At 51.6% G+C, this 15934-nt stretch overlaps 1 protein-coding gene across 3 annotated transcripts; it reads left to right on the top strand.

Annotated features, from left to right (window-relative positions):
* Nucleotides 1-168: 168 nt before the first annotated feature.
* NECAP2 (NECAP endocytosis associated 2) lies at nucleotides 169-13974 on the top strand. 3 transcript variants are annotated; one of them, XM_036445782.2, is made up of 8 exons: nucleotides 169-326; nucleotides 2647-2747; nucleotides 4786-4890; nucleotides 4970-5051; nucleotides 5950-6058; nucleotides 8815-8992; nucleotides 11672-11747; nucleotides 12729-13974. In XM_036445782.2, exons 1-8 carry the CDS (start codon nucleotides 235-237, stop codon nucleotides 12775-12777), a joined length of 792 nt encoding a protein of 263 aa, XP_036301675.1. In that variant the 5' UTR covers nucleotides 169-234; the 3' UTR covers nucleotides 12778-13974. The 3 variants fall into 3 exon arrangements, with proteins under 3 accessions (XP_036301675.1, XP_036301674.1, XP_036301676.1); XM_036445781.2 differs by having other exon boundaries at nucleotides 11669-11747; XM_036445783.2 differs by lacking the exon at nucleotides 11672-11747.
* Nucleotides 13975-15934: the final 1960 nt, after the last annotated feature.

Genomic DNA, 15934 nt, shown 5'->3' with positions numbered 1-15934 from the left:
GGCCCATGAAGCCTTGTGGGAGAGGGAAGTCCCCGGAGAACCCTGGTTCTCATCCAACCAACTCCTGGGTCCGCCGTGTGTCTTAAACCAGGGCTTCCAGCAGGGGGCGCGCGGGCGCTGGAGGCGCTGAGGCCCGCGAGCCGCCACTCTAGCCCGACCCGGGTCATAGAGTCTCGCCGCTTCCGGCCCCCGGGCTGGAAGGAGCCGGAAGTCTGGCGGGCGGTGGGCAACGAGATGGAGGAGGGCGAGTACGAGTCGGTTCTGTGTGTCAAGCCGGAGGTCCATGTCTACCGCATCCCGCCGAGGGCCACCAACCGTGGCTACAGGTGACCGCCGCCGCCGGGCCATGCTAACCCTGACTTTACCCCCATTCCTTGCGCCCGACACGCCCATTGTGGGCGCGGGGGATGGCCCCGGCCGGTGGAGGGGCGAGGGGGGATGTTGAGGTGATGCTGCGGCGGCCCCGGCCGGTGGGCACAGCAGGGAGGCACCGGCTCCCCGTGGCGGGGAGGGCGTTAAAGCCTCGTCTCGCGCTTGGGACCCGATGGCTTCCAGGTCGGCGATGGTGGTGTCACCAAGCTTTCTCTTTCAAAGCCAACTGATGGCCTTGGAGGGATCCTTGACCAGCCTCCAGGGGGGAGGGGCCCTCTCACCGGCGGAAATCCCGGAGGGGCAGGGAGCTGGGAGCTGATGGCGGCGGAAGCCAGGGACCCCCTCCCCGCCCAGCGCCCTTCGCCCGAACTTCTCGCCTTCCCACCGCCTGGGCAGCTGGGAGGAACCCATCTGCACTTCTCTGACGAAATGTTCCCGAGACGAGTAAACACACATGTACTGGGACACGTAGGGTGTCTGGAAGGATCTGTCCCACGGAAGCGGAGCGGGTGGGGTTGGGGAGCCGAAGGGACTTCCTCGCCCTGTATACCTTTCCGTCCTGTTGGCATCGTGTTACCATGTGTATGTGTTGCCTATCAGAGGAAGACGAACCCTATGAAAAGAAAAAAAAGGACGTACCTGGTACAGACAGCCTGGCCGATGGCTGTTTTGTGCCCCTGGGCGGGTGGGGTGGTGGTGGGGTGGAGTGGGTGGCTCTTGAAAGGCAGTGTTTGTTCAAGTTATTTGGAAATGCAGAGACCGGGATTGGCCCGCACCACAAGAATGTTGGGGTGTCGACAGATCTGGCTTCTTGTTCATTTCCGATTGTGTTAATACAGGCTCACAGCCCATGATTTCACAGGGAACAGATGTCTTATTGAACACCGACTACATCCGTGATGTAATTTTTTAAAATTGTATGAAAGCAACAGTAGTAGCACCAAAAACCCATTTGCTTTCTGTCATCAAAGCTGGACCTGGGCCGCCAAACCAGGGATGGTCGTGGACCCCTGTTCCCCTTCAGTAAAATGGGTTTGGCCCTTCTTGGACCCCCGGGAAGCGAGGATACCACGTGTCAGGGCTGGCTGGTTTGACAGAGGAAACTGTCTGGCCCTTGCCCTTCAGCTTCAGAGCTCTGTTTAGCCTGAATCTAAGGCCTTCTGCCCCAGAAAGAGGAACCGAAACGGAGTCTGCTGACTTGTGAATAGAGTCTGCATTTGTGTGGTCTTCCAGACAACCCGCGGCCACAGTTATGGTGTGTCTGGCCACACTTAGGGACTTCCACGGAGAGCAGGGACTTCCACGGAAAGCGTCGTGAAAACACCCAAGGCTCTTGCTATGTGGGGGTGTTACGGAGTTGCTTCTTACTGCTTTAAAAGAGCCAAAAGAGGCCATTGCGATAGGTCCTGGGTTTCTTTTTTAATTTTTAATTTTATTTTAGAGATAGGAAGGGAAAGGGAGAGATGGAAACGTCAGTGGTGAGAGAGTCATTGATCAGCTGCCTCCTGCACGCCTGCTACTGGGGTAGGAGCTGGCAACCCTGGCCTGTGCCCTGAGCAGGGATGGAACCGGGACCTCCTGGTTCATGGTTCGAGCCTCACCCTGGGTTTCTTTCTGTCTAGGATGCCTTTGAGAATGTTTCTTCAACATCCATTCACTTTTCCCATGTGTATATTTTCTTCTCTCTACTAATGATCGCTCCCCTCTCTACTTTTCCTCCAAGTTGGTCTCAGTGATCCCAAACGGTCACTCTGACCACCACTGCCTAGCAATGTCCTAAACAAACAGGTCCCAGCAGCTGCTTCCTCCATAGAAAGAAAACTGGAAGTCCTACCTCCGGGAAAGTCTTTCTAATCTAGAACCAGGGTCAGCAACCTGAGACCCACTGTGTTTTTGTGTGGCTCGCAAGTTAAGAACGGTTTTTCCACTTTTAAATGGTGGGGGGAGTTTTTAAAGAAGACTTTCATGATGTGAACATTATAAATGATATGAAATTCAGATTTCAGTGTTAACAAAATTTCCCTGAAATACAGCCACACTCAGGCCATCTGGTTACTACCGTAGAGCTCCAGTACGCTCATGTACTGGGTACAACTGCTCTCCCTGCTAACTGGCAGAGTAGTTGTGACAGAGATTGTGTGGCACTTTCTAGAGCAAATTTGCCAACACCTGGTCTAGAGCAAGCAGCCCACATGCCCTTCTCATCCCCACCCCTGGCACTGGAGTGATGGACGAGAGCCTCCAGCAGAGGCTCAATGGCTTTTGTCCCCTTAGGGCTGCGGAGTGGCAGCTGGACCAGCCGTCATGGAGTGGCCGGCTGCGGATCACTGCCAAAGGGCAGGTGGCCTACATCAAGCTGGAGGACAGGACCTCAGGTAAAGGCGCGGGAGGCCTGCTCGGGGTTGAGGTGCCAGCCTCCCACGCTGCAAAGGGAGAGGCAGCCCAGGCCTGCTGAGGCCTCTCGGGGGTCATGGGAACCTGTCCTGGAAATGGAAGACCCGAGTGCACCGTTAATTAAGCCTCCTCCATTCCCCCACCTTTAGTTGTAGTAGCCACTGACCCCAAGTATTAAAGGGGGCATTTCTTGCCAAGCATCTGTTCTTTTGGGAGGGGTCCTTTAAAAATACTAATTTTGGAGCCCAAGGAGAGGAGACCTACAGGTTGGTCCCAAATGGGAACGCCCAGAGGTTGCCTTGAGGTGGCCATCTGTGTTTATCGACTGAATGGTGACTCCCAGACCAACCACGCCCGTTAACTGAAAGAGCTGACCTGCCTCCTTAGCTCTTTCTGTGGGGAGAGGCCGAGCAAGGGTGGCCGGCATTGGGGTCAGCTGGCAGGTGTCACTTTGGGGAAATCTCTCCGGAAACCCTGTGCCACCAGTGCCTCTGGGTGGGCTGTGGAGGACAGAATGGCCTGGAATAGCCCAGCCCCCAGAGCAGGGATCGGGCACAGTGCCTGCTCAGTCAGGTGCCTCGATGTTCGGTCACCTGTTTTTCTAATATGTAGAATTTTTTCTTCGTGTGGTGATATAAAGTGCAAAAATAAAGAAGCAAATGAATTCTCCAAACTGTCATTTGCGTCTGAGCTGTGGGGCCTTGGGCGAGTCACATGATCTCTGGTGCCTCGGCCTCCTTTTTGCCGAATTAGGGATCACATTAGTTCCTCCTTCACCAGGTTGTTGGAAACCCATCCAATTGCTTGTGAACTGCAAGGCGACCCAAAGCATTGATTTGTTCTGGAGCATGGGGTTGACTGGGGGAGTGTTGTCTGCAGAGGAGTTAGAAGAGACAGCTGCCATGGCGAGGCCAGAGAACTTTGGCTGTGAGACTTGCTGGGATGTGCCAGGTGGTGTCACAAGGGAATGCAACACCTGTTCCCTTGGAAACTGACGCACACCACTGCTCAGGACTGAGCCTCACCCAGGATGCTCTTAGCTTGGAGTCGTGCCCACTGGGTCATGTTTGACTCTCGCTTTCCAGTCACTCTAGACCAAGGATTCTCAGCCTCAGCACTGGTGGCATTTGGGGCCAGACGAGTGTTATGGGCTGTTAAGTGAAATTTAAGATATTTAGCAACATCCCTGGTCTCTACCAACTAATTGTCAGTAGTATCCCTACCCCCCAAGTTGTGACAACCAAAAATGTCTCCAGACATTGCCAGGTGTCCCTTGGGGGGAGGGGGAGTAAAACCATCCCTGATTGAGAACCACTGCTCCCTCCCGATTGAAGACATCAAGGTGAGTCCCGGATGTCCAGGTACCTAACAGGTGGGGCAGAGAAATTAACAGGAAGCCTCGGACTCTAGGCCACAGATTGCTTCAGCTCACCCTTGATTGGTCACCTCTGAACCACAGGTTTCAGTCGAAAATATTTGGCTAAATATTTAAAGCCCCAACAAAGATCAGCACACGGGGAAAAGATGCTCACGGAAGTGGGTGTTGCACGCACCCTGTAGAGCTGAGGTTGACACGGGGCTGCATTTCACAACCAGTCCCTCTTGCTCTGTCTCTGAGACTAAATCGGCCTGCTTCAGATTCTCCTGTGGTGCCAGAACTTTCTCCCTGCTTTCCACTGGGTTCCCCGGTCCTCTACAGACCTGCCTCAGGTACCAGGTCTTTTCTGAAGGCGTGGTATACCTGTACCAGGGCCCTCGGGGTGCAGGCAGGTAATGTACATGTGTAAGACAGGTGGAATGGGTGGCCAGATGGAATGGTTAAATGAAAAATATTAAAACTAAGTCGCATCTGACTTAAACCTTTCCTTAGTTATATTTCTGGGTCTCCCTTCAGCCAGAACGGATTTGATTTGAATCCCAGAGTAAGTTTGCCGTGTGCCTCACAGGAGAAAGGCCCCATAGGATGATGGGAACATCAGGCTGGAGTGGGCTCGGGGCTCACCCTCGCTTGTCTTGCAGGGGAGCTCTTTGCTCAGGCCCCCGTGGACCAGTTTCCTGGCACAGCCGTGGAGAGCGTGACAGATTCCAGCAGGTACTTCGTCATCCGCGTCGAAGATGAAAATGGTACGTGCGGGTCGGTGTTTCCTCCTCTGAGGAAGGTTTCTCTGCCTCCACGTGGGACTGATCGTGTGTTGTCCTCCAGGACGACGGGCGTTCATCGGACTTGGCTTTGGGGACCGAGGTGATGCCTTTGACTTCAACGTGGCATTGCAGGACCATTTCAAGTGAGTGGTTCGGGACCCACGTGCTTATCCTCCTCCCTTCTCTCCCTGGACACAGTGATTCCCAGGTTAGGGTCCGCAGGCGGGTGTGTGATTGGTCTTCCAGATAGCTCACTTCCGGGCAGCTGGCTTCTCTGCATCCTTCCAGGCCTCCTCTCCGCTGTGAAGTCATGTCCTTCTCCTCAGGCCCATCTCTGCCACCTCATTCTGCTGCCCAGACTTTGAGGGGGTCACCTTTCTTTCCTTATAAGCCCCTGAGCAGCCAGAGTCCTTGTCAGGTTCCTGTGGCTTTTCTGGGCCTGTGGCTCTGATATAACTGATGCTTGGATTCCCTGGTGGTCCTTTCTGAAGCTCAAAGGCAGGGCAGGGAAGACTGCTTCCTGCCATCCGCAGGCCTCCACCTCTGGCTTCCAGCCAGTGGGGAACGTGTGGCTGCTCACCAGGAGGCCTCTCTGGCTCTTCCATGTGCTGGGGCCCTTGCCCCAGGTGGCTATGGATGGGTGTTTTATGAAAGACCTTTGTGATGCTTTATGAGCCTTGGGGTGGGGGCAGCAGTGGAGTCCTTATCTTAGTTCGCAGGCCAAGTGCTGGGGGTAGAGGGCCACGTTCTCAGGTTGACTGAAGACCAGCGTTAGGATGCTCTACATAAGTGATCTCATTGAATTCTTGTAACGGGCTTTAAGACATAGACTGTTCAACCCATTTTGCTGATGTGGAAAGTGATACGCATGCAACTACTTAGGCTTCTCAGGCGGGATTTGAATTCAGGCCTCACTCCCCAGCCTGCGTTCCTCTGCCTGCTGGGATAAAAGCCTCGTCCTGGGCTGCTGGCAGGTGGTAGTGAAGTGAGTGTGGCTGCAGGGCAGCTGGTCCTTTCCTCACCTGTGTCTTCCTCCCCCAGGTGGGTGAAACAGCAATTTGAATTTGCAAAACAAGCCCAGAACCCAGACCAAGGCCCCAAATTGGACCTAGGCTTCAAGGAAGGCCAGACCATCAAGCTCAACATTGCGGTGAGTCCCACCCCTGCGTGGCTGTATTGGCCACGATCAGATGATACGTGTGGCCATCACACTGTGCCCAGTCCAGAGCCCATCCCTCTCTCACAGTTCAGCCCTGTCAGTCCAGCAGATGCTCATTGTGCCAGTTACTACATGGGGGTGAAAGAGAGGGCTCTGCTGTCCTCTCGAGTTGAGATGGGCAAGTCAAGATGTGATTACAACATGGCTGGAGGGTTCTGTGACCTAGGGGTGTCCTCAGTGCCATGAGTTCCTAGAGGAAGGTGTGTATGTAGCCCAGAGTTACGTGAGTCATGGAAGGCTTCCTGGAAGAAGTGACCTATAAAGAAGGGAAGAAGGGTCAAAGGGTGACCCCAGAGGAGGGAACAGCGTGTGCAAAGCCTTTGAGTTGAGAAGGAATATCCGTCACTCGTTGCCAGAGCTGGGGATTTTGTTCTGGCTGTTACACTGGGGGTCACTGTGCCCATTTCAAGCTGCGTTTTGGCCTTAACACCGTGAGGAAGGAAGCTTTGGGGGTGCTGAGGGCAGGAAGACATCAAGATGGGCACAGGGAGTCGTGGCCACCTTCTGCTGGTGGCGTGGTCCTGGCTCCCTGTGTCTTGGCCCTGAGCTGGCTTTTCCCTGTTAGTTGCTATTGGACTGGCTAGGTTGCCTTGATCGACTGTGAGGGTGGAGCTGAAATAATTTGGGGGAACCAAGGACCAAACGGATTTGATTTTGAAGAAACTTTGTAACCCTAAAATACTGCTCTTCCTCTTGACTCACTGTCTCTTTCTCCTCTCTTCTGCTTCGTGCTAGTGCTGATTTGGGACCTTGGCGTTATCTGGCCCTTAAGAGAAAATGCAGTGACTGGTTGGGATGTGATTCTTTCTCTGGCTGGGAGGAAACTAACATTTACTGAGCAGCTGTGTGCCAGGTAGTGTTTTCAGGCACTTTCTCATTCGAATTAAATATTCTCTCCTTTTACAGGCGAGGGAACGGAGGCTTGGAGAGGCTGCAGGACTTGCCCAGGGTCCTAGAGCTATAATAGAAACGCCAGCCTCGCTGGACTCGCACTGAGCTCTGAGGGCTTTTGACTTGGGGCCGTGGTCGTAGCTTTTGATTAAACTGCTGCTTTCCTTACAAGTAGGGATCCAGGTGGCCCTCATCTTTGTAACCTCTCCAGATTTCTGGCTCACACTTGGTGCTCAGGTTTTTGCTTTTTTTAATGTTTTATTGAAGTATGATACTCAAACAGAAAAGTGCAGAGCTCAGCAGATTTTTAAAACCGGAATTTACCCACACAGACCCGCCTCCAGACCAAGAAGCAGGTTCTCAGCACCCTGTACGCCCCTCTCCTGCTCTTCCTAGTAACTGCCTACCTCGAGTAACCACTACCTGACCGAATACCCTGAATTTTGTTTTCAACTTTCATTAATTGAATCATACACTCTGTACTCTATTGTGTACACCTTCTTTCTTTTACTAATGTGGTATTTTCGAGGCCTCCACACTATTGCATGAATCATTCTCACTGTGGTGGCATATCCCATTGTGAGAATGCATCCACTGACTTACCCATTTAACTGATGGTGGACATTTGGGTAGCTTCCAGTTTGGGGCGATTACAAGTAGTGCTGCTAAGAATGTTCCAGTGCATGTCTCTGGGTGCACAGATGTGGGCATTTCTATTGGGTCTGTGCAGGGACATCACTTCAGATGCCCAGCTTTCTACAGTTTTTCAAAGACATTTACCCACCTGACACTCCCACCAGCAGTGTATGAGTGCTCTTTTTTTATTTTTTAATATTTTTATTGATTTTTAAAGAAAGAGAGAAACATTGATCAGCTGCCTCCTGCATGCCCCCTACCTGAGATCAAGCCTGCAATGCAGGCATGTGCCCTGACCGGGAATCGAACCAGCAATCAACTGAGCCACACCAGCCAGGGCAGTGTACTACCACGTTTCCCCGAAAATAAGACATCCTCCGAAAATAAGACCTACTTACAGTATTCCTTCTGAGTGAAATATAAGGCGTCCCTCCGAAAGTAAGGCCCCCCCCTAGGCTCTGTCTCAGAATGCTATTGCTAAACATGAGAGATTTGGTCCACTGATTCTGAAAGAAATGGAGTCACAAGAAATTCACCAGGAAATTCAGGAATTGGATTGTTATGATGATGTTCCAGAAGATGATGACATAATTGTCATTGAATAAATAGAGTAAATTCTTGATACTGTAGGATTCAGTTTGTCTGGTTTGTGTTGACAGCTACCGTACTACCGTATCATATACAGGTAATAAATTTCCTTTATTTTCATTTAACAATAAATGTGTACCGCATTCTTCTTCATGGAAAAATAAGATCCCCTGAAAATAAGACCTAGCACATCTTTGGGAGCAAAAATTAATATAAGACACTGTCTTATTTTCGGGGAAACAGGGTAGTGCTCCTTGCCCTTGTCAGCAGTTATGTTCTATGTTTTAGCCATTCGGATGGGTACGTAATTGTGTATCATGGTAGGTTTGATTTTGCCTTTCCTGATGATTAATAATTTCAGGTGTTAAAATTAAATGTGTTTGTGATAACTTTAGAATTTGAGGCGTTGAATACATCTCGTAACAATGGAAGTGCTGGACGGGTCTTGACCATCTGTCTGTCGGTTTTACACATTTGGGGACTGGGGTCACATAGGCCCTCCTTGTGGGGTTTTCTGATAGCAGTGGGGCTCCAGCAGAACTGACGGGTTCACATTTCCCTCCTCTCTTTAGAACATGAAGAAGAAGGAAGGAGCAGCCGGGACTCCCCGAGCACGGCCTGCCAGCACAGGAGGACTGAGCCTGCTGCCCCCTCCCCCAGGGGCGAAGCCCTCCACCCTCATCCCTCCCCCTGGGGAGCAGTTGTCTGTAGAGGGGTCCCTCGCCCAGCCAGCAGTTGCTCCCAGTTCAGGTCAGTGCTTGGGGGTGATTGTACGTGCTGCTAACTCTGTGCCTGTGGGTTCCTCTCCCTGCTGGCAGCTGGTTTTCCTTCCTTCACTCATTGGTCTGTCATTTAGCTGTTTGTGACCAACAGGAAGGTGCGCACAGCAGAGCTGGTCCTGCCCACACTGGGTATAGGGTTCCTCTGTTCCCCTGATTCCCACCACTTACTCTTAGGGTGTCTTGTCTGTCATTCCCTGATGGGCAGGGACTTCAACTCATTTGTGAAGGCATCACGTGGTCCCTGGTTCTCAGAGGCTGGTCAGTGGGTATTGAGTGAGTGGGTGTTGGAGACATAGTCTGTGCTCATAGGGCACTGAGAGCTAGTAGGAGACAGGAGCCACAGGCTAGAGACTGGAGACCAGACTCGCTGCCAGCCCTCGAGATGCATGGTGGCTTCACGAAAGAGGTCACATTGAGCGGGCCCTGAAGGAAGGAGATTGGGGCAGGGGACACTGGGTCTCCATTGAGAGAGAAGAGCTGAAAAGGCTCAGGCTTTTAGACACCTGGTGTACTGAGGGAGGTGGATGCAATGCAGCACAGGAAGGCCAAGGTGAGTGGTGAGAAATAAAATGGGACATTTCGTTTGGAGAAAGGCCATCAGGGTGCTGAGAAGTGAGAGGCAGTTCCCCAGGAAGCTGTGTGGTGCTTGTGCCAGGATGTAAGGAATGCCTTCTAGAGACCCCGGAATTCCAGAAGTTAGTACCTAGTGCTGGCCTCCCTGCCCTGCCTCCCAGCCCAGCCTGATGCCCTGGCCGGCCCCAGGCTGGGTGATTGCTACCAGCCCACTTTCTCCACACACCGCTCACCAGCTGGAGGCAAGATGCAGGCAGGAAGCCTGCTTTCTTTCCATCTCAGGCTCGTGGACATTGGCTTCCCTATCTGGAGGTCAGGCTTCAGACTTCAGCCCTGTGGGGACACGCCAGTCCAGGGAAGTGGCGGGAGCAGCAGGCAGTGAGCCCCCTGCCCTGCCCCAGGAATTATTCTTTCAGCTTGGGTCTCCGTGAGGTCACAGCACCACCTGCCTGTGTTCTTAATGTTGTTTGTATGAGCACTAAGGTCTGAGAGCCACTTTCGCTCGGTGCCGGTGCACTTGTAGCAGGTAATATGAAAAACCTGCTGTGTGCCAGGTAGCATGTTAGGCCCTGGGGATACTGTGAGGATAACACCAAGTCCCCGCTCTCCAGGGTTTATGTGCTGATGTGAACAAAAGGCAATTAGCATCTACAAACTAAATGGTGTTGGAGTATAAGAGTCATGTCTAGCTGATAGTGAGCATTTACTGTATGCTCCAAAACCAGACTTGCTGCGTTCAAATTCTAGCTTATCAGGAGTGTGATATTCAGAAAACTGCCATTCTCTGTGCCTCAGCCTTCTCATCGGTAGGATGGGGTAGTAATGATACCTACAACATAGGTCTCTTATAGGGATCAATGTGAAGTCCACAGATAGCCCTTATGAACATGGTAAGTGCTCACATTTGTTAGCCCCATTTTACTAATGTTATTACTGTCACTGTGCTGGGCCTGTCCTCAGCATTCCATGTAAATTACCTTATTTAATCATAGGCAGTCCTGTTCTGTCTCCATTTCAGACAGAAGGAACTGAGAGTTAGTGGTCTGGGTAAAGCCACACAGCTGGTCCTGGCGTGTCTCCCCCAGGCCCTGTGGTGAGGTTCCCAGGAGATAAGGGACGTTAAGCACGCGGTGAACTATAAAATTAAACCGTTGTTATCTGGTCTCAGCGCAGAGCAGATTAGAAATAACAAATGGGTGGGAAGGCAGAGGATGGCAGGCACAGGGACAGTTGGCAGCACTGTCCGGGGAGGTGCCTAAAACGCACAAAAGCAGTCCCTGAGGCCCCATAGTGCCCCCTACCTCGCAAAGAGGTGCCCAAACAGCAGCTTCTGTGATGCCTTTTCTGGATGCTCTCCCGACCCCTGATCAGTTTAGCTCTCAGGAGTTGGCACATGTCTGACACAAAATTGTCAGCTGGATGATCCCGGCACTGGACTGAGGGCTTTATGTGAAGATAATCCAGCAGTTTGAGTGGACATTTTCCATTAAAGAAGCCAGGGCAGGAGATGGTACTTTTTTTTTTTTTTTTTTTTTTTAATACTCACCCGAGGAGTGAGGATATTTTTTCCATTGATTTCTAGAGAGTGGAAGGGGAGGGGGAGAGAGAAACATTGATGTGAGAGAGACACATCAATTGATTCATTCCCACATGCACCCATGGGGATCGAACCTGCAACCAGGTACGTGCTAACTGGGAATTGAACCCATGACCCTCCAATACACAGGCCGATACTCCAACTTAAACAGATTTTCAATATAAACTGTTAAAAAACAGGGTCAACTTCAGATATGTGTGACAGATGGTGTGTGACCCGTCCTCACTGGCACCCCTCCCCTCCACCTGGAATGTGCCTTTCTGCTTTTTCTCCAGGAGCCCTCAAGGGCTCATGAGAAGATGGTAGAAATGTGGCAACTTGATGTTTAGTTGCCCAAAAGCATGTCTCTGTGTGTGTCTTTCTCAGCCACTTGGAATTATGAGACTGATTTCAGGGTCACTGAGACAACCAAAAAGATCTCTGACTCCTGTCTCCTTCTCTTCTCTCCCTACCCATCGGACTTGGGGACATCAACAGGAGGCGCCACTGTGTCCTGGCCGCAGCCCACGCCTGCCACTGCCGACATCTGGGGAGACTTTGCAAAATCCACAGGGTGAGGAGAGTCCCATTCTCTGGTGCGACAGAGTCCCAGAGCACCCACGTGGGTGGCACATTTCTCTTCAGGAAGGCTTTTCGTTGCTCTCCTCTGCTGAGTGGCCTGGAGCTCCCTCATCAAGCGCTTGGCTTGGTCCCAACACCTCCTTCCTCCCTCCCGGCCCAGCCCTCCCAGCCCTCCCAGAGCTCCGCACTGAGAATTAGCCTGGCTTCTAGCCGTGGCCTCTTCTGGGACCCCTGAGGCCCATCCTTATGCCTCTCTGACCCCATAACATTTCAGGCCTCTACCTGGGGTCGGGGTGAAAAGATGCTAAAACCCTACTGCACAGGCTCTAGGACAGGAGTCAGCACACATTTTCTATGAAGGACCAGATAGCAAAGAGTTTAGACTTTGCAGGCCATATTGTCTCTGTTCCAACTACTCAGCTCTGCTCTTCCGGCTCAAAGGCAGCCACAGACAATATGTACTAGTAAATGAATGGCTATGTACCAATAAAACTTTATTTGTAAAGTAGGGGGGAGGTAGATTTGGTCCCTGAGCTATAGTTTACTGACCTCTGCTCTAGAATATTCAGAGCTGACTCTTTAAAAAAAAAAAAAAAAAAATATATATATATATATATATATATATATATATATATTTTTTTTTTTTAATTGATTTTTTTTACAGAGAGGAAGGGAGAGAGAGATAGTCAGAAACATTGATCAGCTGTCTCCTGACACCCCCTACTGGGGATGTGCCTGAAACCAAGGTACATGCCCTTGACTGGAATCGAACCTGAGACCCTTGAGTCTGCAGGCTGACGCTCTATCCACCAAACCAAACCGGCTAGGGCAGAGCTGACTTCTTGAGAAGATTTTGCAGAAATATGGCAACTTATTGATGGAACTCCCTTTTTCCAGAGAGAAGCCACCTTTTATCTGCTTTGTAGTTTCAAATGTCTAAACCCTCTCACCCCTCCCTGTCTTCCCTTCACAGGGCAACTTCCAGCCAGACTCAGCCAGGCACAGACTGGGTCCAGTTCTGATCTGAGTACAACTCTTCGTCCTCACACAGCTTCTGGGACAGAGCTGCCTCATCTGGGCCGAAGGAAGGAAGGCGAAGCACTCCCTGGCCAGTCTGTTTGGAGCGTGACTCGCTCCTCTTCCTTGCCTGCCTCTCTTGACAGACTGGGCATGTTGGGCAGTAAATTGTCTCCATGTCACACTGTTTCCTGGGACTTAATTGTGCAGCCAGAACACGAGAAGACAAGCTCCAAGATCCTTATCCCTGTCTGTCCTCTGACATGAGAGAGACTGAGACTACTGCTTCCACACAGTGACCTGTAATAAACACAAGCCCCCAAAAGCAAAAGAAGGGGTTCAGTGTGCTGCCTGGATTCAGATGAGCCCTTCCGGGGATGACCGGTGCCTCGGGATGGATCCCTGTGCGCAGGGGAGCTTTCTGCACTCCCGCTGGCTGTAGCCACTTCCAGCAAGGCTCCTTCCGGGGAGGGCTTCCTCTGGCTTCCAGCAGGTTAGAGGCTGCAGCTTGAACAGACAATCAGAAGGAAAACTGGGAGCGTTAACCAGCTTTCTAAAATTGTTAGTATTTGCTTTGCTCATAGGCTGATCTGCACTAACTTGTTACCTTTGCAAAAGGAACCGTTCCTGCAGAGTGCCCCGGACGGGCCTCTGAACACATTCCTCACTGTGGCCGCAGGTGCCGCTCTGAGCTGCAGGCGGCAGCGTTCATCTCAGCCCGGGGCCTGGTTTCCAGTCTGCCAGGCCAGCGGGCGGTGCAGGGCCGGGGCGGGCGGTGCAGGGCCGGGGCAGGCACCCGAAGCCAGGTGGAACTGTTTGGGCAGGAAGGTGTAAGCTGCTCTCAGATGTGGGGTTCAGCCTTCCTGGCGACTCGGGGTTCACAGGCTCACGGTGCAGTTCCTGGTGGACTGGAGTTTTCTTGGTTTCATAGGGGCCTTGTTTGCAGACAACCTCTTTCTTTTCTCCTTCATGGACTGTACATGACAGAGAGCTCAGACTGAACTTTAGGGTTGCCTGTATTGCTGGTTTATACAAAATAATTTTATCTGAGCACATCTCTAAAATTGCTTTTATCAACATACTTTTTACCTCTTAATGAAAAGATTTCTCTTTTGAAGGGTCAAGGTGAACTGAAAAAAGTATTGGCCATTTTGTGGGGCCAGTTTTCTAAGATAAAAAATAAATATTTTTACTTCTGTCAATGTATGTCAAAGACAAACCTGTTTTTTGGGGGCACGGTCCCTAAACCGTCCATCCAGGATGCTACGACCAGCTCACAACCACCGCTACCCCTCGATCACGTGTACAGATGTGAAGTCTGGGCCAGGTCTTAGGTTGGCCAAAGTGAGAGAATTGGACTCTGTTGCCCTAAGACTGTGGCCGGCAAACTGTGGCTCACAAGCCACATGGCGGCTCTTTGGCCCCTTGAGTGTGGCTCTTCCACAAAATACCACGGCCTGGGGGAGTCTATTTTGAAGAAGTGGCATTAGAAGAAGTTTAAGTTTAAAAGATTTGGCTCTCAAAAGAAATTTCATTCGTTGTACTGTTGATATTTGGCTCTGTTGACTAATGAGTTTGCCGACCACGGATCTAAGGCAACCAGTCACTTCTTTCCCATGCATCTATAAGAGTATAACCTTTTTGCCATCCTGGGACATTCTGGTCGCCTTGCTTTGAACAGGGGAGGGTGCCTGCCCCACCGTGACCTCCCTATGGAAGCATCTCCCTAAATACTAAGGGCATACAGGCATACAGAGGCCAAAAAATAAAATTCAAAAAGGCCATGGCACTCTTCCTGAGGGTTCTGTAAAAACGACATAGTTTTTATTTCTTATTATGGAACTAACCACTCAGTATAGGGAGCACAAAGAAGAGCAGAATTGAGGGTTCTCGTGCCTGATGACTAAGGATAAGGAAATGGCATCAGTGGATTCTCAGGAGGAGAAAGCTTTGTCTATTTCCCATCACTTCCCATCTTTCTAAATGCTTGGAAGCTGAGACGGAGGAAGTTTAGACCTTGGGGGATCCCTTCATTAGCAGTACAGCCCATCCAAGGTAAGCACTTGGGTTCTGGGCTTTGGTCTCTCTCTCTGAAATAAATAAAAGATCTGCAAATCCAGTTAACCGGAACGCCTGAACTCTAAGCCTCCTGGTTAATGTGCTTTTGCTGGTGGTGGACAGAGTCCAACCCAGCTTAGCACCCGGATTGGGCAGGCTCTGGGGGAGTAACTCTGTCACTTGTTTCCCAGCTACCTGAGTTGCAGATTTAGAATCTTCTGCTTCTGCGGTGAGCAGGTGAGCACCTGTCACACCTCCCTTCTGGTAGTTGGTCTGGGGGTGGGGGGTCCCTGGACTGGGCACCACCTGGTTATGGGACAGGGTGATGTGGGCAACAGTCCTGGGGATTCAAATGACCGTAAGGCTGGCTGAGCTGAAGCACTGAGTCAGCACAACAGGGGACCCAGCCCCCAGCATCGCCATTGAAAAGGGAGCCAGAGACCTCCGAGGAGGAGGCTGGTGACAGTACCTGCCTCCCAGCAGGAGCCTCCTTGGGCTCTGGAGGTAGGAGGGCCAAGGAGGAAGGAGTTGTGTGTGCTGCCCAAAAATCTCATGTGATTATAGGAAAGATATGGCTTAAAAACCCCTGAAACTCCTGCTGTGTGTCCCTGGGCAAGTGACTGCACCTCTCTGAGTCTCAGTCTCCTAACCTGTAAAATGGAAATAATCCTAGAACCCGCTTTGCCTGGCTATGTAGTTTCAGTAGTGTAGGTCCTGCTTTGCAGAAATGTTCAGAGGGATGAGGACGGAGTGAGAAAATATAAGAGGAAGCAGCAGCAGTGTGGTACCAGCCAGCACAGGCTGCCTGTGAGGTGCAGGGACTGTTCACCAAGGGAGGCCTGACAGAGGGCCCCCTAGGCCCAGGCATCAGGCAGGTGTTCTGGAGGGAGGGCCAAGGATGGGTTCCTGTGCGATGAAGAACACTGGAATGAGGGCCCTGCAGGGACAGGCAGGGTCAGAAGCGGACTGGTGAGGTCATGAGCCCATTAGGGCCTGGGTAGGGACACAGCAGGTGAGGGGAACCAGACAGGGTCACACAGACCTGGGCCAGGCTGGGGCACCTGGGCAGAGGCCAGTCAGCCCTCCCTAGCCTCTGGGAGGCAC

The sequence above is a fragment of the Pipistrellus kuhlii genome, unplaced genomic scaffold (assembly GCF_014108245.1).
Source record: "Pipistrellus kuhlii isolate mPipKuh1 unplaced genomic scaffold, mPipKuh1.p scaffold_m20_p_2, whole genome shotgun sequence".
Taxonomy (NCBI): Eukaryota; Metazoa; Chordata; class Mammalia; order Chiroptera; family Vespertilionidae; genus Pipistrellus; species Pipistrellus kuhlii.
The sequence above is the reverse complement of the archived record's forward strand: the minus strand, read 5'-3'. Positions and strand labels throughout refer to the sequence as shown.

What these genes read in the sequence shown, in the direction of transcription:
- NECAP2 (XM_036445783.2), top strand. Translation starts at nt 235, where the DNA reads ATGGAGGAGGGCGAGTACGAGTCGGTTCTGTGTGTCAAGCCGGAGGTC. An exon ending in CCGCGTCGAAGATGAAAATG is followed by an intron (nt 4,891 to 4,969) that starts GTACGTGCGGGT and finishes GTTGTCCTCCAG; the next exon opens with GACGACGGGCGTTCATCGGA. An exon ending in AGCAGTTGCTCCCAGTTCAG is followed by an intron (nt 8,993 to 12,728) that starts GTCAGTGCTTGG and finishes TTCCCTTCACAG; the next exon opens with GGCAACTTCCAGCCAGACTC.